We start from the raw sequence: 21744 nt of genomic DNA, 5'->3' as shown, positions 1-21744 counted from the left end.
ACCCCCAGCACTCCCTTTTCCCTGCAGGATGAAGAACCCAATGCTGGAGGCACTGTCCCTATTGCTGGAGAAGCTGCTCCTCATCTCCAACTTCAAGCTCTTCAGTTCCGGCGCCCAGAGCGAAAACAAGGCGAGGAACAGTTTCTATGAGATCAGCCGTTTCCTGCGCGGCGATGTGCTGGAGGTGCCGCGGACCCACCTGACCCACTACGGCATCTACCTGGGCGACAACCGTGTCGCCCACATGATGCCCGACATCCTCTTGGCCCTGACCGACGACAAGCGGCTCACCCAGAAGGTGGTCTCCAACAAGCGTCTCATCCTGGGCGTCATCGGCAGGGTGGCCAGCGTCCGCGTGGACACAGTGGAGGACTTCGCCTACGGAGCCGACATCCTGGTCAATCACCTGGACAGGTCCCTCAAGAGGAAGGCGCTGCTCAACGAAGAGGTGGCGCAGAGAGCGGAGAAGCTGCTGGGCTTGACTTCCTACAGCCTCCTGTGGAACAACTGTGAGCACTTCGTGACCTACTGCAGATTCGGCACCCCGATCAGCCCCCAGGCTGACAAGGTACACGTGTGACTTGCCTGTGGGCTCAGTGGGGACGCCCTTTCCTATCCCTGACTTTTTTTCCATACCCTGGGATCAGGGAATGAGTTCTAGAATGAGTAACGACCTCTTCGGTGTCCCTACGGGAGGCCAAGTAAATAAATAGAGCTGTCGCTTGCAAGATAACCTCGAAACGCGCGGTTAAAAAGTGTGGCAATGCGGTACCGCTGCCAGCGATTCCAAGAGATCTACCCAGTTACTGCTGCAGAGGTCGCCAGGGTGTCCACCCAGCTAGTCGAAATGATAGAAGAACAGGTGGGGGGGGGGGGGTCAACAGAAAATCTGTCGCCGTGTGCTGACAGATTTCCCCAAGAATTGCAATAGGAAAAAAGGCGTTCAGAGTTTGTAATTAAGCTGTAACACTGTGTGCAAATTGTTGTGCCTTTAAAATTAAGCAAGCTATGCAGGTTTTTCCGTCTGTAAAATGCAGAGAGTGAATTCCCTTTGCTTAATATAAACTATCAAAATTCCCAGTAAGAAGACGTCCGTGGTAGATCCCTTACTCCTGCGTCTGGCTTCACAGAAGTCATTTCCTTGGTATTCTGAATTCTTCCCTTGAAGGCTTTAATCCCCTTGTGGACTTCCTCATTGTTAAGCATCCTTTAAGGATTAGTTCCGAAGGTGGGTCAGATTGTTTATGGGTTCCCCCAGAGAGCAAAACAATTGGTTTTCTAGAAGATTCATTAAATGTTGTAATTTTTATGGGTGCTTTTAAAAAAACAGTATTAGCATTCAAGATGATTGAATCCGTCACAGAGCCAAAGGAGGGAAAATGGACTTTTTCTTTCGTTTCGAAACCTTAATTTAAAGGTAGTTAACATTTTAAACTTGCAACTTCATTCGCAATTAGAAGCTTTCTCAGCCTTCACTGTAGTTGTTAAAGAGGTTATTGTTAATGTTCGCTCTTAATGGAAACCTGGGCTATCATGTAATGAGCTTCATATTTTAGTCTTCATGTCTAGATATTTTTCAGACCAAGAGAATGAGTCCATGCAACCACTTTTGTTCTGCTCCACATCTTGATTAATTTTTTGACCTATATGGGAAAAACCTTTCTCTCCTCTGTGGCAGAGCATAAAAGTATCATGCTTTTTATACACCGGAATATGAAACCCTAGTAGATTATTTATTGAACCGCAAAAGACTCAATCTAAGAATTGTTTTCTAAGTTAAATAAAAATGTAGTTAGAGCACTGTGCAATGATTTAAGAAACACAACTCCAGTCCAGGCCTGGTTGGAAATGAACTCCACGACATTTACAAACACTGGCTCCAAAAGTGTACAAAAGGAAACGCGTCAGATTTACTTAGGAACCAAGCAAGTTATTTCTCTAAAGGAAAACAGTATTTCTATCCAGTAATTAGGAGTTACCCTTTCATGGAACACATAGGGCACTGTATTGCATACTTCTACAAAAAAAAAAAAAAAACCAGTACAAGTGTTTTTTTTTTTAAGGTAGCAAAATATTTAATCTGCATAAATAACTAGTTGGAGTAGTTTTTCATCTTTGGAAACTTTGTAAGGTTTTACAGAAGTGGAGAAGTGTTTCAATTGCCGTTGCCGCATAGCACCTCTTGTGAAACTGAGTTTTTGTCTTCACTTTGAATGGTGTAACAAACAATTTGGCCAGAGTAGATTTCCCGGGAAATAAAATTCCCATCCCAAATTTTCCAATTCTAAGAACCGGTTTTTGGACATGTCTTGCTTGAGAGAAGAAGATCATTCATACTGAAGGAGGACTAATTTCTACTTTTCAGAATGTAAGGAATTACTTGGTCTGGGGTCTGCTTGTTGAGTTCTTTAATTACATACACTAGTATAAGCCTAACACTGAGAGTTACAAGTCGTCTCTTAAATTTGTGTTTATAAACACTCTGAATAGCACTTTCCCTCATGAAAAGCCCTGAAACTAATTTGAAAATAAATTGGAAGAAAATAATTTACTTTTTTGTAGTGAAGTTCTTTTTAACAAGTTTAGAAAGCCTAAAACTAAAGGGGGTTTTATATTACTGTTAACAATTTCAGTGTTTTGTAAACTATAAAGCCCTTTAATTACTATTACTATGCCTTACGCTTTTTCAACTCTTTTTTTTATGTTGCTGGTACTGCTTTTCATTGCCAAAAAATGAATGCAAATACTCCTTTTAATTTCCAGGGACTCAGTGCTCAAAAAGTGCCCCTACAAGTTTCTTAACACCTTCTAGGAATGCCGGACATTCCCTCCTGTTGAGCACCACCAGAGATGCCTCCTAAGCTCATGGCCAAGTGAACACGACCAGGACATTAGAAATATGATGCTCCTTGAGAAAATCTGCTTTTGCGTGAAGGAGTCACAATGATTCTCTGTTTTTCGTAATTAAAAATTATTAGGGAAAAGATAAAAAGAAGCTTAACTGTATGAAGACAGCTTACTCTTTTACCCAAATGCATATCCTCCCATTATCTGTCAAGCCCTTTTTCTCATTGTCCCGAAAACTTCATTTAGTTTGATCCTCACTTTATGATTGTGTATTTGGGACTCGATGTTTTGTTCCATAAAAGGAGACAAATCATCCGTTTGACACGTAAGGAAAACAACATCGGGATAACTGACAGGAAGTTTTGTATTTGTCTAGCAATTGTATAAAAGTATGGATAGAGACAACCTTATGGTCAAGATAGCATGTTAAAATATGTTGGGTTTGTATACTCTGTCCATTAAGAATTTACAAACCTAGGGGTGCCTGGGTGGCTCAGTGGGTTACGTGTCCAACTTCAGCTCAGGTCATGATATCACGGTTCATGGGTTCGAGCCCCGCCTCGGGCTCTGTGCTGACAGCTCAGAGCCTGGAGCCTGCTTCAGATTCTGTGTCTCCCTCTCTGTTTGCCCCTCTCCCACTCATGCTCTGTCTCTCTCTCCTTCAAAAATAAAGAAACATTAAAAAAAATAAAAAGAGAATTTAGAAACCTAGCTTTAAAATAAAAAGACATTGGGGTGCCTGGGTGGCTCAATTGGTTGAGCATGTTGAGCCTCTGACTCTTGATTTCGGCTCAGGTCATGATCACAGGGTCGCGGGACCAGGTCCCAGGTCTGGCTGCTCGGTGCTCATAGACTCTGCTTAAGATTAGCTCTCTCTCTCTGCCTCCCACCCCCTTCTCTCTCTCTCTTACAAAAAAAAAAAAAAAAAAAAAAGAATTTAGAATTGCTAAATCTATCCAGGACTGTATAGTAGGAGACCCTCAAAGCATATACAATGTCATGCCTAGAAAAGGAGCTGAAAATTAGTATGAGTAGCAAAAGTCATATGTAAAAATTGAACAATTCATTGCTAAATCTTGCCCTGACAGGGATGGGGTAGAGAGAATTGTCAACACATGTAGCAGTAATAATTATTACTGTAAGGCCTTACATTTATGCAGCATGTAGAAGAATACAGAGTACTTTTGCATGAAAGACCTCATTTGAGCCTCACAACAACCTCAGTATTCCCATGGAGGAGAAGAGGGTAGTCTGGACAAGTTCAATGATTTACATGAGATTTACTCAAGCTAATAAGAGGTGAGCCAGGACTGAAGCATAAGCCATCACTTCTGCATAAAATTAGTTTTTATATTTATATATGAGAAGAATGCCTTCCTCAGGGCTATGGATCATATTTATCTTTATCTCCAGCAGCCAATTTTATGTCCCATAATTGACTGGATTTAATTTATTCGGGTAATGGGACCTGACAAAAAAAAGACTTTCTATGTCTTTAGATTCTGAGACATATAAAGAAAGTTATCATTGGTATCATCAAATTTTCAAATGAGTTGTAGGAACTGAATTCACCAATAATAGGCTAAATTCTGTTCTTCAAGGTTAGAGATTCTTTTGCCTATATAATTTTAGAATATGTTATTGTTATTGACAAGCAGTATAAAGTTTTCACCTTTAATCCCGAATAACTTTTATGTGGTTACACTCTCTGTAGTTTTCTATAAAAATGCTGTATTTACAAAGGCAAGTGCCATTATGAGCTCAGTTGCCTGAAGCATCATTTCAGCTACTATGGGATGTGAAATCAAGAAACTGAACTATTTACATCTTAAATTCTTTCTGAAGTCATAATAGAAATTCTAGTTCTTTTGTTGGACAGAAAATATTTGAGAAAATGTTGCTTTACTGTGCTTCTTAGATTTAACTACCTTTTCTAATATTGTTCAATTTTATTTTTCAGTTCTGTGAGAATGTGAAGATAATTATTCGTGATCAGAGAAGTGTTCTTGCTTCAGCAATCTTGGGATTGGCGTCTATAGTCTGTCTGGGCTTGGCATCGTATACTACCCTTCCTGCAATTTTTATTCCGTTCTTCTTATGGATGGCTGGCTGACTTCATATCCCCGTGTCAGTGTGTGTATTCTGTGTGTAAATATGTTTATATTTATAGAGCACAAATCAGTATAAGCATCTTCAAGAAAAATGTGACCTGTAACACTGTGTTCTGGATAAAAATGTGATTAAGAATCACACAGAGTGCTTACTGTGTAAGCCCAAGAACAAAGGCTTTCTCAATCTTCTCAGGCAGTTGCATTTCAAAGCACTGTGCAAATCTTGGAAACATGGCAACTTGTAATAGAGTTCAGCATTACAAGAGAACCAGCCCGTAAGGTGATGACCACAGGAGATTATTTGCATGTTTGTTGTTTGTTTTTTTCCTCTTGTAATCCTTGCTCTTCTCTTGTTAGACCTGAATTTGAAGACTATAAGACTCCTTGATTGAAATCACTAACTTTATTATAAATGTATTCTTTTTCATTGAAAAACTTATATTAAACTGAAAGAATTTCCCTCATTCAGTTGAAAACATGTTTGATGATTGGCAAAAAAAAAAAATTCATAGTCTTTTTTTTAATGTATTATATGCAATTCCCACTAAGTCAAGAATATTTTCATTACTTGAAACCATGTTGGCAAAGTTAGAGTTTAATGATAAAATAACGACTGGAACTGTAGAAATTTGTGTTTTCCTGCAGAAAAAGCTCCTATAGCATCAGTTGACCAATTCGATTTGACTTTACTCACTAGGAAGCCTGGCATTCAATTTTTTCTTTTCCTTTTATGTGTCACTGGGGTTACTTTAAACCACTCTGAGAAGTAAATGGATATAGGATTGAAATAATTCGGGTATTTGGAGTGTGTATGTGTCAATCAAACATGCAGATGTCCACATATACATAGACGGATGAGAGACCAGTTTTGTTCTTGATTGCTTTATTATCCACCAGTGTGGTTACCATAGAGCATCTGCAGAAGTGAGTGTAAAAGTAACTTTAGTCTGTTTTCTCATGTCTGTGGTATGATTTGCATATATGTCATTGGATGGTTTACCTTTTTAAGCACTTACTAATGTACTGTATAATTTTTAAAAGCCGTCAGAGTTGTCTGCTAACAGGTTTCTTCATTTCATTGCAAAGTACAGTTTATATCCTTAAAAGAAGGATACCACAAAGAAATAACTATTAGAAGTGGTTTTTGAGTGTCTTAGTAATGCCAGGCATGTACAATTGGTTACACTGAGGCTGTGTTAATATCAGAGTTGAGATGTAGTCCTGTTAAAGCAAGCGTTCAAGTAGTTTTGCAGAATTACCAAATTGTAAAAACTAAGCCACAAGCTAGACTTGCATTTCAAATATTAAAATTTCTTTGTAAACTATCAAGAATCACAAAATAATGAGTCACATGGTGAGCGTTAGGGGGAGAGTGGGGTCAGTCACTCGGTGATCCAATCAGAACAAATTTAATAGCAGATTTTACATTCTGTTGGAATTTAACATTCAGTTGGAGTTTAATAATAATTAAACTTTGTTTAATTTAAATGTTTTAAATAGTTAAAACATGAAATGGTAACACTACAGAATAAAGTTTCTCTGGGCATATTCCAACCACTTAAAATTATTTTAAGTATGTATACACTATGAGAACTCCATTGTATTAGTGGTTTTTCACTTACTGTTATTACCCTCGGAGCAAGTGTTTAAATAAATTGATCTTTTAAAAACACGATGTCCTTCTAAATAAATGCCTTTTTTTTTGTGTGTGTGGATTTCAGTATTTTGGGTAGTGAAAACCACTGTCTGATGTTAAATCTGTGTTCAAAGATAATGATCCCTTATTAAATGCTAAGGGAAGTACTTAAGGTTGGAATTAACATAATTAGTCTTACTTCATATCCTTAAAGTGAGATCCAATTCCTCATTCATTTGAGTGTTCATTACATGCCAGGCACTGACCTGTTATAATTTCATGGTCTAGAATTAATATTATTTTTAAGCTACCTATATTAGAGTGTATACAGTGCTATGGTAATACAGAAGAAGGAAAAACAAAATCTTCCTGAAGGTCAGAGAAATCTGAAGTAGGCAATGCTAACATTAGGCTGAGAAACAGCAAGAGGTGATTTTATCACACTGATGTATTTTACTACTTATTGGAAGAGCGTACTGGAAGGAGGTTTTATTTATCTAATATTCCACAACACTAGAATTTGTTGAGTTTAGGATATAGGGAAATTTCGTTTTGTTGTGCTCCGTGTGATGAGCTGCGTCTGGAGGCAAAAGAAACATAATATCCTTGATTCTGGCTGTGGAACAAACTGAGCCCTTCCTGTGTCTCTGCTGAATGTCTCTGGGCTTCATTAGTTAAGACTCATGCTTAAGATTCTGCAAGTCCTTGCACTTATAAATTTCGCTTCTAACCTGTGGAATGATACATAGTGTCTGATACAGCTTTTTGTTGCTTCTTTTGTCGCCATATTGTCACCATATTGTCACCATATGGTTGCCATATGTAGATGAAGGCCAAAGAACTAGCTTGGGCTAAGATGAAATAATGCAAGTGTCGAGTACTATGCAGGTATTAGGGATGAAGAGAAGAATGAGACATGGACCTCAAAGTTTATTGCCTCCTTGACATAGAAGCATTAAGACTATGTAGAGCTGATTTAAGGCACAGAAAAAGACATGGTTTTACCTGATGAAGCCAAAACTATAGGGACTGTGTCCTGAGACTTGGAAAAATGGGATGTGTTCCAGGGGGACGGATCTGGGCAGGATATTGTACACATTCTGAACAGTATGGGCAAATGCAGTAACACTGTTCACAACACGCCTAGCACGTAAGTGTGAGGTACTCGACTGTTGGTTGACTGAAGCACGAAACTGTATGGGGCATTCAGGCAGACGCAAGTGGTTCAGAGGCTAGAGTGGAACAACGGTGCTGAGGGGAGGTACTGGAAAACGAGAGCAATGATCAGGTGGTTCAAGTCCTGTGTAGACCAAGAAGGTTGGACTTTATGAACAGGCAATGGAGGTTTGAGTTCAGAGAGGTAACTCCAAAAAGTATCAAGGAAGGATGGGGCATGGGGCAAGACAGGACAAGGGGCTCTATTAGGAGACTAGTTATGGTCCTTAATCTCTCAAACTGTAATTGTGAGGGTGGGGAACAAACATGTTAAGGAAGTGTCAACAGACTAGCCAAATTCTTATATTCGACTCATGAGTAACTATTGGTACAGTGTCAGGGAGGAGTCATAAATCTTTCCTGCCAGAAAATCGGTTCCTGAAATATAACAATGTGGTGACTGTATGTATATTGGATATTCCAGATCTTTGGTCTGCTAGTTCTATGTCTTGGCAAGGACAAGCAAATAAGTACAGATTTGTAGTTTAATTTTTTTTTCAGAATAGAGATATATTTATTTTTCCATTTTCTATTTCATACTATTACTGTCAAAAAAAAAAGTTTTTTCAAGGGGCACCTGGGTGGCTCAGTTGGTTAAGCGTCCAACTCTTGGTTTCGGCTCAGGTCATGATCCCAGAGTTGTGGGGTCAAGCCCTAAGTTGGGCTCCGTGCTAAGCATGGAGACTGCTTGGGGTTCTCTCTCTCCTGCTCTCTCTGCCTCTCTTTCTCTCTCTCAAAATTAATAAAGAATCATTAAAAAAAATGTCTTCCAGTAATGTCACAGGTATGTCGATGACAAAATCTTTTTATAGATGAGAAGCATATAAGAAATGATGATTGCTAATATTGTGTTTTGTATGTTCTGTTTAGAGAATTTTATCTAACCTAGATCTATTAGTTCAATTAGTTTTATATTTGGTACATATGTGTATTAAATAAAATCAATTTGACGTACATCCTGTCCTCTCTTGTCTTTGAATTTGATATCCATAAATATTTTTCTAAGCTTGGTAGCCTGAAAAATTTTGTCTCTTAAAGCTTCCTTTACTGAGCAAAGCTAGCTTTACACATTTGAAATTAAAACTGTGTGAATCTGCCTTCAGACTGATACGATCTATGTTATCTGCATCTTGAAGCCTACCTTGATTATGTAGAAAAGGTTCTGCATCATATTAAATAACAATTCTCCATTCCACAAAACCAAGAAGCAACAAAACAGAGCTATAAGCATGAACTCAGTCAGCAGATGTTTAATACTACCAAGGTGGCCTGCCATTTTACTCTGGCTATGGGTTGAGTGCGGATGAAGTGTGAGTAGGAGCGAATCCCAGGGCCAATCCTGAGATGTATTCACAGCTTTGCAAAGAACCACAGAGGTTACTGGGCCAAACCCTTAAACAACTCATCACATTTCAGACATGGAAAATCAGGCACAGAGGTTCAGATACTTTGCAATTACACAAATAATCAGAGACAGATCTACAATTTGACTCCGGCTCTCTTTTCTTTCATAGGACGTTGGCTTCCTAAGGTCTCCCATAAATTGGACAATCTTTCCACCAATGAATGTATTAATTTCTTGCAGACCTTTTGTGTATTCCAAGCAGGGCCACAAAAGAATGAGCTAGTTAGAATTTTAGTCCTGCAGTCGCTCAGTCTCATGAGAAAGAATGGCAAGTAAATAGATTTCAAAACAATGATAAGCTTGTAAAAGTGTCAGAAGGGCAGAGACAAAACCCGTAGCTGCCTGCTGGGGGCCAGTAAAGAAGAGAGATGGGAAAGAAGTTTTCAGTAATACCTTAACTGAGTTGTAAAATGTACAAACATTTGAAGTGGAAGAGACTTCCCTTTTCCATGCCATTACAGGCGCCAGGAGCAGTAAATACACAGGCAACAGGGTCGTGAGAACCCACATCACAGTTGGGATTACTGCCAGTCACTAAGAACAATGACTTGTGTTTATGTTGTTGCTTTAAGAGAAAGGCGCCATACTACTCCACCATTTCTTTGAGGAAGACAGCTCTTGACCCAGGTGATGTTAGAGACAAGAGGCAAGATCATGGAGGACTTTATAAAAGTCTGAAGTGGAAAGGAAGTGTTTCCTAAACTTTCCAAGGACCTCAGGTGAGACTTGTGAGCATGCCATTTTGTGAAACGTGAGGAATAGGGGTGGCATTAGCTTGTCTGGAAAAGAAACATGAGTTTTATGGGTGGAGGTTTATTTAAGGGCACATGGAGAAGTGGGAACTACATGAATCGCATCTCCCCATACAGCTCCCAACTTCTCCCATGTCCCAACAACAACCCTAGTGCCATCCTCCTCTTGAGTCTAGATCCCGCCCTGGACATTTCATTCTCCTGAGCTTAAAACTGTTACCCATATTGCTATCTGGCTACTGTTCCTAACCTTCAGTGTATCATTGCCTCTGCTGCCTCATGGTTTTCCTTACACCTTTATTTTGTGTTTCTTCTACTTCTTCTCCACTCTGCTGGGACGCTGTCTCTCATTTACAATTTCCAAAGGATCTGGAGCACCTGGGTGGCTCAGTTGGTTGAACGTCTGACTTTGGCTCAGATCATGATCTCACAGTTCATGAGTTTGAGCCCTGCATCAGGCCTGCTGCTATCAGCATGGAGCCTGCTTCAGATCCTCTGTCTTTCTCTCGCTCTGTACCTTTCCCCTCAGGCACTCTCTCTCAAAAGTAAACATGAAAAAAAATAAAATTTCCAAAGTATCAAATTAAACTGACCAGTCATGAAGCAGTATTGGTGGTCATGAACAAAGTTCTCTAGCAAGAAGACCTCATGGCCATTGGTCCTCATATCCTGTAGGTCTGGTACTTTCAGATCAGGTGACATCCTTGGGCCAATCATTTGTTGCCAAGTTGTACAACAACGTGGCCCAAGGTCTGGTGATCTATTCTAAAGGAGCTACTTGTAACTGATTTTCCTTTGAAGATAGCTATCTGTTTTATTTTAAAGGAGAGGGAAACATCTCATTATCATCTCAGCTCATTCTGCAACAATGTAGAGAATGGATTAGGTGAGGAGATGTAACTTAAAGGACATAAATTCTATCACCAAAATGTAGGAGAAAAATGATGAAGGCTAGCCCTAATTCAATGGCAATGAGGATGGACAAGAGAGAATGGATTGATTTGAGGGGTGAGAAGGAGGGGGTTTCATATAGGTCCAACATAGAAAACAGAAACCATTCTGAGTATTGTCTGGCAGGATGTGTATGTGTATGTGTATGTGTATGTGTATGTGTATGTGTATGTGTGTAATGCCCTGGTTTCTCCTTTTCCTCTCTCCCTCCAATCTCCCATGAGTATCTCACATTGGCCAACTAAGCCAGAAACCAACTGGCAGAAGAGCCTGCCAGGAAAGGCAAGAAATGCATCTGAAGCATAACAGGCTAAAACTGGGCACGGGGATAAGTGTGACTGATTGTATGTGACATACTGGCTAATTTGGAGGAATTGGTCTTGGGAAAAGCAAGACAAGCTTGGTTTGGAATATATAAGTTTGAGTAGCCTTGGGTCTCATAGGTGGCAATACAGACAATTGGAAATTGGAGTCTCATGCTCTAGACAGAGCTCAGGGATGGGGATATATTTAGGAGTCGTGACAGTGGTGGTTGAAGCCAAGGATATGAATTAGACCATCCTGAGGGAGTCTATAAAGAATTTTAAAAAGTGGAAGGATTTTTGGGAATGCAAGCTGGTGCAGCCACTCTGGAAAACAGTACGGAGGGAGGTTCCTCAAAAAACTAAAAACAGAACTACCCTATGACCCAACAATTGCACTACTAGGCATTTATCCACGAGATACAGGTGTGCTGTTTTGAAGGGACACATGCACCCCCATGTTTATAGCAGCACTATCAACAATAGCCAAAGTATGGAAAGAGCCCAAATGTCCATCGATGGATGAATGGATAAAGAAGATGTGGTATATATATACAATGGAGTATTACTCGGCAATCAAAAAGAATGAACTCTTGCCATTTGCAACTACATGGATGGAATTGGAGGGTATTTTGCTAAGTGAAATTAGTCAGAGAAAGACAAAAATCATATGACTTCACTCATATGAGGACTTTAAGAGACAAAACAGATGAACATAAGGGAAGCGAAACAAAAATAATATAAAAACAGGGAGGGGGACAAAACATACGGGACTCATAAATATGGAGACCAAACTGAGGGTTACTGGAGGGGTTGTGGGAGGGGGGATGGGCTAAATAGGTAAGAGGCACTAAGGAATCTACTCCTGAAATCATTGTTGCACTATATGCTAACTAATTTGGATGTAAATTTTAAAAAATAAAAAATAAAATTAAAAAAAAAAAGTGGAAGGATTGTAAGACTAAGCTCATAAAAAAAAAAAAAAAAAAAAAATGGAGGGAAGAAGAAAGATCAGGAAGAGCTCCCGAAAAGGACCGAGGAATAAGGCGCACAGGTTGGAGCAAACCAAAGAGACACTGGGTGAAGAGGCCAGGAAGGAGTGAATTGTAGAAGCTAAGAGTCCGAGTAGCATCGAGATATAGAAGAGAGCACGGGCCTCAGTGCTGTTCCCAGCAGATTTGACAAAAAAGGAGACTGAGTGGCCTTGATGAATAAGCATCCCACTAATGCCAGGTACGGGGGTTGTTAGGAGGTTAGGGGAAAAGGCAGATTGTGGGTTGAAACGTAAGTGGAAAATGAGTGCGGGCTTACTTTTGTAGTGGTTTGGTGGGAAAAGGAAGGAAACCAATAAAGCCCGAAGACTCAGAAAGCAGTATAATATATGACATTTCTGCTTTCCCTTGAGTATTCTTTGGAAGGGAACATACTGTGAATACACTCTGAAAGGCTTTATGTCTCGTTTAAAAAGCATAAGTTAATTTTTCATAATTGTTTCCTAAGGGACAAGCGCTGTTTTTGTGATAATATCAGAACGGTGCTTTTCTTTCAGAGCAGTGATTATCATCAGAGGGTTAAGTCAAATCAGTGAACATTCCCATTTCTATTGTCTTCTTTGAAAATAACCCATATTCAGATGGAAATTCTGATAGGGTCAGGAGAAGGGGGAAGGCGTAGAAACAAAAACCACACTGCATGGGACTCTAGAGCCTTGGGCTCTCATTCAATCTGTTGAGGGGAGTCCATCACCACTTCTTCCCTTTCACAGAATGATGGAGACGTCAACACACAGTGCAAGACTCAGATTCAAATGCTATTGGAATTTGGGGGGCCATCACAGCCTCATAAGTACTTCAGATTCTCTGCAATTAAAACAGTCATAAAAAATTACAATGGAAGGTTAAACAAAGCCAGGTGGCTAACACGTTCAACGGATGTCATGCAAAATAATGGCTTCTTATCTGTTAGTTCTGTGCTGACCTCAGTACTTGTAGAATTTTGAGATCATTTCATCTGCTACTTGGCTGAATCACCTATTCTTTGAAGAAGAATGTGTTGGTATTCCTAAGTAAGTCTTCTTGTTTATACTGAGTCAAACAATGAGCCGAAACTCCAAAATTTATCAGATAAACGGCTCTTGTCTGCTAGGCCTGGCTCAGCCTACAGCCATCTCCTAAGGATCTGCTCAACCAGAAGAACCAGGACTTAAGCTCCGTGTTGGTCCAAACATCTGACCTGACCGGGTGCCTCACTGCTGGGTGGAAACAGAAAAGGTAGCAATTGCTACATGCTTGAGCAACATCAAAATTTACTTCCTCTTCAGGACTCCCCTAAGCCAGCTCCCCACTCCACCACTGCACCCACATGTCTCTCCACTTCACTTCTGGCAAGTCAGAGACAAATAACCCCTGGGGAATTTAACCATGGGCAATTCTTTTCATTTTCCTGGATAAGGAAGGACTTCAAGTGACCATAACATTGGTGACAATGCTCTTGAAGGCTACAAAGGAATTTAAGGCAGAAGACAAGACAGGGGGAAAATCTAAACATAAAGAGAATGGAGGAAATGAATTTAGAATGCCACAACAGTCCGAGGGACTAGCTCCTCAGGGGGGTGAGTAGCCCACTCCTTCCGTGCTTCTTTCTGCGCCTGCTCTGAGGACTGGTACCCCTCCTTCTGTAGCTCAGATTTCTCTGCTTTTGGTGCTCATTCTCCTGACCCCTCTGACAACAAGTGCTACGGATATCTTTTCTCAAAAGAGCTTTTGAGAAAATATGCTCTTGGCGTTTATTCTCTGCACACCTCAGCAATAGGTGGAAAAACCAACAAGAAGACTTTCTTTTTTCTTTCTTCTTCTTCTTTTTTTTAATGTTTATTTATTTTTGAGAGACAGAGAGAGCATGAATGGGAGAGGAGCAGAGAGAGAGGGGGACACAGAAACCAAAGCAGGTTCCAGGCTCTGAGCTGTTAGCACAGAGCCTGACGCGGGGCTCGAACCCACGAACTGTGAGGTCACGACCTGAGCAGAAGTCGGACACTTACCCAACTGAGCCACCCAGGCTCCCCAGGAAGACTTTCTTTTAAAGCAGTGATTCTCTGAATATGGTCCTTTACTTGATTTTCCTGCCGGGCCTCAGACTGATCTCCCCAAAGTAGGTCCGTCCTTTGGTTTGTACTAGAAAGTGGGAATGGGTGGGATGGATGAACTTTAGTCTTCGTCTTCTTTTAAGGAGACAGAAATAAAAATTGAAGTCACTGTGCGAAAGGGCTACATGGCTTGAGTGGGCATGACCTGAAAAAGCTGTAGTCAGGACTTCACGTGAGCACTTGGAAGTTTACCCCTTTGCAGTACAATTAAGTCTAATTAAATAAGGGCGCTTGATGGCTCAGTCGGTTAAGCATCCAACTCGTGATTTCGGCTCAGGTCATCTCATGGTTCCTGAGATGAAGCCCCACGCCAGGCTCTGCACTGACAGTGAGGAGCCTGCTTGGGATTCTCGGTCTCCTTCTATCATTGCCTCTCCCTTACTTGAGTGCTCTCTCTCTCTCTCAAAACAAAAAAAAAGTAAAATTGAATACAATTTGTAAATTTGCCGGTTTCCTTTTTATCTTTTATCTATCATCTTTATATTTCCTTTTTATCTTTTGTCTTTTATTATTTTATTTTATTTTATTTTATTTTATTTTACTTAGGCAAAGATGAGCCCATTTTCATTCTTGGAGCTTCATCTCTATTTTTCCCTGTGAAAAAGGCAGCTAGGTGTTCATCTTTCCACCATGTCCAGACTCAGGTGCTACGTACGGCCGTCAGCGACTTTGCCTGTTCGTCGGGACTTTTTCAGCTCAAGGTGAACTGATGCAACATGCAGAATGGACACTCACCAAGAGACCAGAACATGAAAGTTGTGGGGTTTTTTTTCTCCTCTGTTGTTTATTTAGCGCTGATTTCATAATGTGCAGGAATCAGACAGCCCTGATATTTCAAAATATGTCACACTGAGTAGAAAACAGCTATATAAACACAGCTCAAACTTCATTGGCTTCTAGAAAGTACCATGGAACTACCTCAAGTGAGAACAGATTAGAATACTTTTCGCATCAAGGCATACATCGGAAATTATGTTTTTAGCCACCTTGAGGCTGGGGAGGACCTGGCTTACCATTCTTGTCCAACAAGCCAGGCAGGCAGAAATATTCCCTCTCTCAAACAGCTAATGCCAACTGCACTGCCTCTCATGGTTGCCCATGTCACTGAGAATGTTGCTTCTGTCACAGCTTTTTTTTTTCTTTTTAATCAATTTTCACTGCTTTTCTTTTGCTCTCAGAAAACCCAAGGCTAGAAGTCCCAACAAGGGGTTAAGCGACTGAGAACCTGGCTTAGGAGAACATGAAAGTTTTAAGATTTATTTAAGTAGTATGCTGAAACTGTGGAACGTTAACCACTTCTGTGCCAAGCTGATTTATAGTCAACTGCCTCCAAGTGGCAGTTGACTTGTGGTTACAGTGACTAATAGTGAACGTCATTCACAACATGTGCTCCTAAGTCAGTATGTTAGGATGTGCTCCTAGGTACAAATTTGTCCTGGTATGAGGGAGACGTGGTGGGGTCAGGGAGGTCTCTCTTAGGTACCCAGAATCTGTGAGGCTCACTTCCCAACCACTCCGCATTTGTACTTACAGGCTTAGGATCCTAACTCCTTTTTGGCAGGGCAAGGCAGCAAACTCATTCCCACGGCAGAGAATTCAGATTCTGCTGCATGAGTCTCATCCCGCTCACTTGTACTGAGTGTCCACTGTAGAATAGTCACTGAACTTGGTAAAGGGGCTACAGGGTGAAAGATGAGTTTTCACTCTCAACGTGAAGGCATGCTATGACCGTAGGGTTAGAACTATCTGAGTTGAGGGGCACCTGGGTGGCTCAGTCAGTTGAGCGTCTGACTTCAGCTCAGGTCATGATCTCACACTCTGTGAGTTCGAGCCCCGCATCGGGCTCTGTGCTGATAGCTCAGAGCCTGGAGCCCGCTTCAGATTCTGTGTCTCCCCCTCTCTCTGCCCCTCCCCTGCTCATGCTCTGTCTCTCTGTGTCTCAAAAATAAATAAAAGCATTAAAAAAAAACTGAGTTGAAAGTGGCTTTCGAAAATATCTAACATTCAGGGCACCTGGGTGACTCAGTCGGCTGGGTGACTCAGTCTGTTAAGCTCCTGATTTCGGCTCAGGTTGTGACCTCACGGTTTGGGAGTTCGAGCCCTGCATCTGGCCCTGTGCTGATAGCTCTGAGCCTGGAGCCTTCGGATTCTGCGTCTCCCTCTCCCTCTGCCCCTCCCCCAATTGTACTCTGTCTGTCTCTGTCTCTCAAAAACAAATAAACGTTAAAAAAAATTAAGAAAAAAAAATACCTAACATTTTCTCATTTATTATTTTATAAAGTGCTATCACACACATTTGCTTATTTAATAATTATTACTTTGTATGGGTACCTGGGAGACTCAGTCAGTTAAGTATCTGACTTCGGCTCAGGTCATGATCTTATGGTTCTCATAGGTTCAAGCCCAGCATTGGGCTCCACACTGATAGACAGGAGCCTACTTGGGATTCTCTCCCTCTCCCTCTCTCTGTGCCCTTTCCATGCTCTCTCTCTCTCTTTCTCTCTCTCAAAATAAATAAACTTTAAAATATTAAAAAAGTTATTACCCTGTAAGAAAGAAACTGGGCATATAAATATTAAACGATTTAGTTTTTAACCACGAAGTTGTTATTCTTGTTTTATAGTCAAGGAAATTGACACTAAGCAGGTCCAATGTTCATGATCCTGAAGTCAGCAATGTAATATCAGGACTCAAGCCTTGGTATTTTTACTCCAAGTTCTATATCATATCACATTGCCTTAATTGTGGACAACCAAATAAATGAGATGATCAATTTCTTTCCAAGATCATACTGCTACATCTAACCAGTGTCTTGTCATGAGAAGGGGACACATTCACATGCCTACTCCTTACCTGTGCTTTTGGGTTGTAGAGTTTGAAGTTCAATAGGATGTAACAGTTCTTAAGATCTTCAGCACAAGAAAGGTAACGTCCCTGTCCCTGGACTAGCAAAGTTCAGCCTACACAGCTGATGTGTGGTTTTAGTTCTGTTAAGGTATGTAAAGTGTGCCCAGTTACACCAGATACTGTTCATACTTGGCCGTCCTATGATTTGGACAACATGGAATTCATAAGTGGACAATACAATGAACACTCTGTATTCCATAGTGAGCTGTTTATAAGGCAGCTTCCCTGGGGCGTGTGGGTGGCTCAGTCAGATAAGCATCTGACTTCAGCTCAGGTCATGATCTCATGGTTCGAGGGTTCAGGCTCTGTGCTGACAGCTCAGAGCCTGGAGCCTGCTTGGGGTTCTATGCCGCCTTCTCTCTCTGTCCCTCCCCCGCTTGCACTCGATCTCTCTCTGCCTCTCAAAAATAAACAAACATTATAAGGCAGCTTCCTTTTGTGAAGCAATGCCAAGACAGACATTAAGATAAAACAAAAGACTGTAATAATAATAACAGGGGTGTCCCTCTCCCATCCATTTGTTGGTAAGCACACAGATGCACACACCATTCTCTAAACTGCACATCTTATTATTTGGGACGTATTATTTGGGTAATGCAACTCACATTCCAGATTATAGCCCTGGAACTCCACTGGTGAACCCTGAAAAGCTGAGAAATGGTGGTGGCAAATGAACTATGCTGGCTTTCCATCAACGGGAATAGTGAAAGTCCTTCTCCAATAAAACTTCCAGGTTTATCGTGAGTGGTAGAATCACAATGACAGACCTGGGTTCCAGACTGAAGGACGTTAGCTGCAGGTGTGATGTATGCAATGTTGTTGACTCAGCAGAAATCTGTCTTGGCCGTCTTCCGAGAATGGACAGGATTGACTATCCTCCTACAGTTTTAAACATTTTTCCTCTAGCCTCTGTTCTTGTGAACCATGGCCTAGAATCCCTGCTGATGGCACCATTGAGAAGGCAAGACAGGGGTGACAGGTCTGAAGGGTGAGGCCTTACAGAGGAAATTAGCCTAGGAGATGGGCATGTGTCAGGAGACAAAAGTGGGAGACATGTTGGGCAATGGCTCAGGATGGCACCAGTTGGAAAGCCGCACCATTGGCCTACTTGCATAAGTACAGGCCTCCCAGCTTCGTGTGGCCCCGCTGGGCACCCGTTAAGTCCCAGACCAAATGTTCACAGCAATGTGAGAGAAGAAAGAGAGAAACAACACCTGCAGGGGAGCTGAACTGGTGGATGCAGGCCCAGCAGCTGCCTTTGTGATTCTAAAATGGGGGCTATGGCCAAGCTCAAGAGGCTGAGATGACCCACAACACCACATGCTGCAGGTTTGAAATCAGTGCATTTGCCTAGTTGACAGCTGGTCTATCCAGCTCCTAAATTAAACTATATGCTCTTTTAAAGTATTTCAGGGGCGCCTGGGTGGCGCAGTCGGTTAAGCGTCCGACTTCAGCCAGGTCACGATCTCGAGGTCCGTGAGTTCGAGCCCCGCGTCAGGCTCTGGGCTGATGGCTCGGAGCCTGGAGCCTGTTTCCGATTCTGTGCCTCCCTCTCTCTCTGCCCCTCCCCCGTTCATGCTCTGTCTCTCTTTGTCCCAAAAAAAAACAAAAAACAAAAAACAAAAAAAAACCCACAAAAAAACGTTGATAAAGTATTTCTAAGTGTCTGGTATAGTGTTTAATAAATTGTAAAAAAATGAGTACAATTTCACTGTCTCCCAGGTTGTTTTTTTCCCCTATGGATGGTCAGCCAAAGCAAGAAGGTTCTCTCATTTTCAGATCCTCAGCGGATTTCCATTCAAGCATTCTTTCATTCTTTTTCTTTTTACTTTCTTCCTTTCAACACGTATACATTGAGTACAGGAGTGCAAGGTGCTTTTATGTGCTATGGATGTGGACAACAAGGCCCAGGTCTTTCTTTGCAACCAGAAGGCCAAGGATGGCTCTGTGTTGCCTCTCATAATCTCATGTCTGACAGCGTTAATGGTGATATTTGGGCTGTGGTTTATGGGCATAAACGTGGCACTCATCAGTAAGTGTTGTAAATTTCTTGTTTAATCCTTTGCTTATCTCTACAGACCATCTCGTGTCATAGTTTAAATTTTTGTTTAATATTTATTTGAGAGAGAGAGAGAGAGAGAGAGAGATCACATGAGCACGGGAGGGGCAGAGAGAGGGAGACACAGAATCCGAAGCAGGCTGTAGGCTCTGAGCTGTCAGCACAGAGCCTGACGCGGGGCTCGAACCCACAAACTGTGAGATCGTGACCTGAGCTGAAGTTGGACACTTAACTGACCGAGCCACCCAGGCGCCTCTCGTGTCCTAGTTTAAAATCTTCGTTCTTAAGACTTGGTTCTGGGTTGAAGGTAGAAACGATCTTTCTTTTCTCCATCTTGCTAAATTTCTTCTGTTGTCCAGATAGCTAACTAACGTATTAAAAAAAAAAAAAAAAAGTTTTGGCAAAGCACCAGCCTGAGGCAGTCCCAGAATGTGGGCCTGTTGTCCACCTAGCTGCTGTAGCAGGCACACCTGTTGGTGTGCGTGGCCTTGCAGGTTGGCTACATGACACATTCCCATAAATACTCTTATTATTGGTGAAACAACCTGTTTTGTCTCACAAGTCTTCCTGTCTGTCCACCATCTAATTTATGGGAGATTGTCAAAATAATTGTATTTCTAGATTTAATAGGAACAAAATGTATTTATATTGGAAATGCTGGTTTTGTTTCATCCTTTGATTTTTCTGTTGTTTCACGAAGAGTATCCCATTAATTTGTGGTTCCCCACCATCATTTCACTTTCCCCCTATGGTTCTGTTCCATCTCTATCAGGGAGCCTCTGTGGCAAATGGAAAGGTCTGGCTTTGAGTCTTGCTCCTGACCGGCTGAGAGTCTTTGGCGAACTATCTCATTCTTAGTTTTCTCAAGTATAAACGGCAGATGAAATGACTTACCTCTCAAGATAATTGTGAAGGTTAAAGGATGTTGAGCCTTTCAGTGAGCTTGGCACAGAGATGTGCTTCACAAATGGTAACCCAGAGGCTATAGTTAGTATTGCCTGTTCCACACTCTGAGCAGTATTTCTAGGCTTACAGTTCCTTCTGGGACCTACACACCAATTCTTTCTGTTAATGTTTACCGAAGGGATTCCCTTTCCTCAGTTCCTGCACAGCAACTTGGCTCTCAGAAGCCGAACAGCTGTTTGGCTCCCCAGGGCCCAGCCAGTGGGGTTCTGGGGTGCTGCATGAGGTTCCTATGCTGGCAGAGCGTCAGGCCCCAAGGTCCACAGATGGTTGTTTAGTTGGTCTGCCCGTTCCAATGACCTTTTGGAAATCCCAGCAGTGGCCAGGCTGGCCTGGCTTCCAGCAACTGGATGTGCTGGCTGTTTTAGAGCAAAGACTTCATGAAGAGAAAGGGCTACTGCCAGTGAAAAGCTTTTTATGTAGAATCTGGGTAATACAAAAAGTTTGGAAGCAGCCAGGGAAGGGAGGAGGGGGGGAAAATGAAAGTGGAGCCTTAACACAGAGGCCACGAATGTGAACCGCAGCTTGTATCATAAACGAACAGAACCTAAAATCAGAACCTAGGAAAGCAAAAATAACTGTCGAGTTGTAATTAGCAATCAGATTAATAGCTCTGGGATTTTACAGCGTTCAAGATGCCACATGAGAGAAAGATTCAATTATGGTCAGTCTCTGGGGTGTGTGTATGTGTGTTCAGGGTTTGTTCTAAATACTTGGAAATAATAATCCATATATGATAATATGACAATACTTAGCCACCTAAAATTTTTTTTATTAACAGTCGCACCCCATTTTCCAACATTCTTAATAAATGCCAGTTCTCTTTTCAAGGTATACATTTTGTTAGACCTGATTGCCTCCATTAAATGGACTGCTTCTTTTTTTTAAACCTCAATATCATCCATTTCTATTTTTTCTTTTGTTCTGATTTCCTAGAGTGTGGTTCCCTAATGCATACTCCACTGGTCACTTGCATCAGGATCACTAAGGAAATCTGTTAAGATTTCAGATTCCTGGGCGCACCTGGGTGGCTCAGTTGGTTAAGCAGCTGACTTTGGCTCGGGGCATGCTCTCGCAGTCCGGGAGTTCGAGCCCCACGTCAAGCTCTGTGCTGACAGCTCAGAGCCTAGGGCCTGCTTCGGATTCTGTGTCTCCCTATCTCTGCACTCCCTCTCTCTCTCTCTCTCTCTCTCTCTCTCAAAAATAAACATTAAAAAAATTGCAGATTCTTGGACAACATTTCACATACAGTGGAGCAGGGATTACTAGTTGGTGATCACAACGGCATTGTTTCTATCCCTGTTAGTAACATGATCCTTACTCAGTTGGGGCTAGCAAAACACCTATTTAAATACTACATTTCTTGGCTGCCTTTTCCATGGCACAATGTTCTGACCAATCTACTGAAGACAGATGTGTTCGTGCAGGAATACCAGCAAGACATGTTGAAA

At 41.5% G+C, this 21744-nt stretch overlaps 1 protein-coding gene across 7 annotated transcripts in view; it reads left to right on the top strand.

Moving 5' to 3' along the window:
- LRAT (lecithin retinol acyltransferase) overlaps positions 1-6661 on the top strand; it is a 100781-nt gene extending 94120 nt beyond the window's left edge. For 6 of the 7 annotated variants that reach the window (XM_043566951.1, XM_043566959.1, XM_043566969.1 and 3 more), the window contains 2 exons: positions 28-568; positions 4808-6661. In XM_043566951.1, the coding sequence (XP_043422886.1) occupies positions 29-568; positions 4808-4960 (693 nt within the window). In that variant the 5' untranslated portion in view covers position 28 and the 3' untranslated portion in view covers positions 4961-6661. Of the gene's footprint in view, positions 1-27; positions 569-4007; positions 4147-4807 lie in introns of all 7 variants that reach the window. The other variant, XM_043566992.1, reaches the window with a different exon arrangement.
- Positions 6662-21744: the final 15083 nt, after the last annotated feature.

The sequence above is a fragment of the Prionailurus bengalensis genome, chromosome B1, assembly GCF_016509475.1.
Source record: "Prionailurus bengalensis isolate Pbe53 chromosome B1, Fcat_Pben_1.1_paternal_pri, whole genome shotgun sequence".
Classification (NCBI taxonomy): Eukaryota; Metazoa; Chordata; class Mammalia; order Carnivora; family Felidae; genus Prionailurus; species Prionailurus bengalensis.
This window is presented reverse-complemented; position numbering and strand designations above follow the sequence as displayed.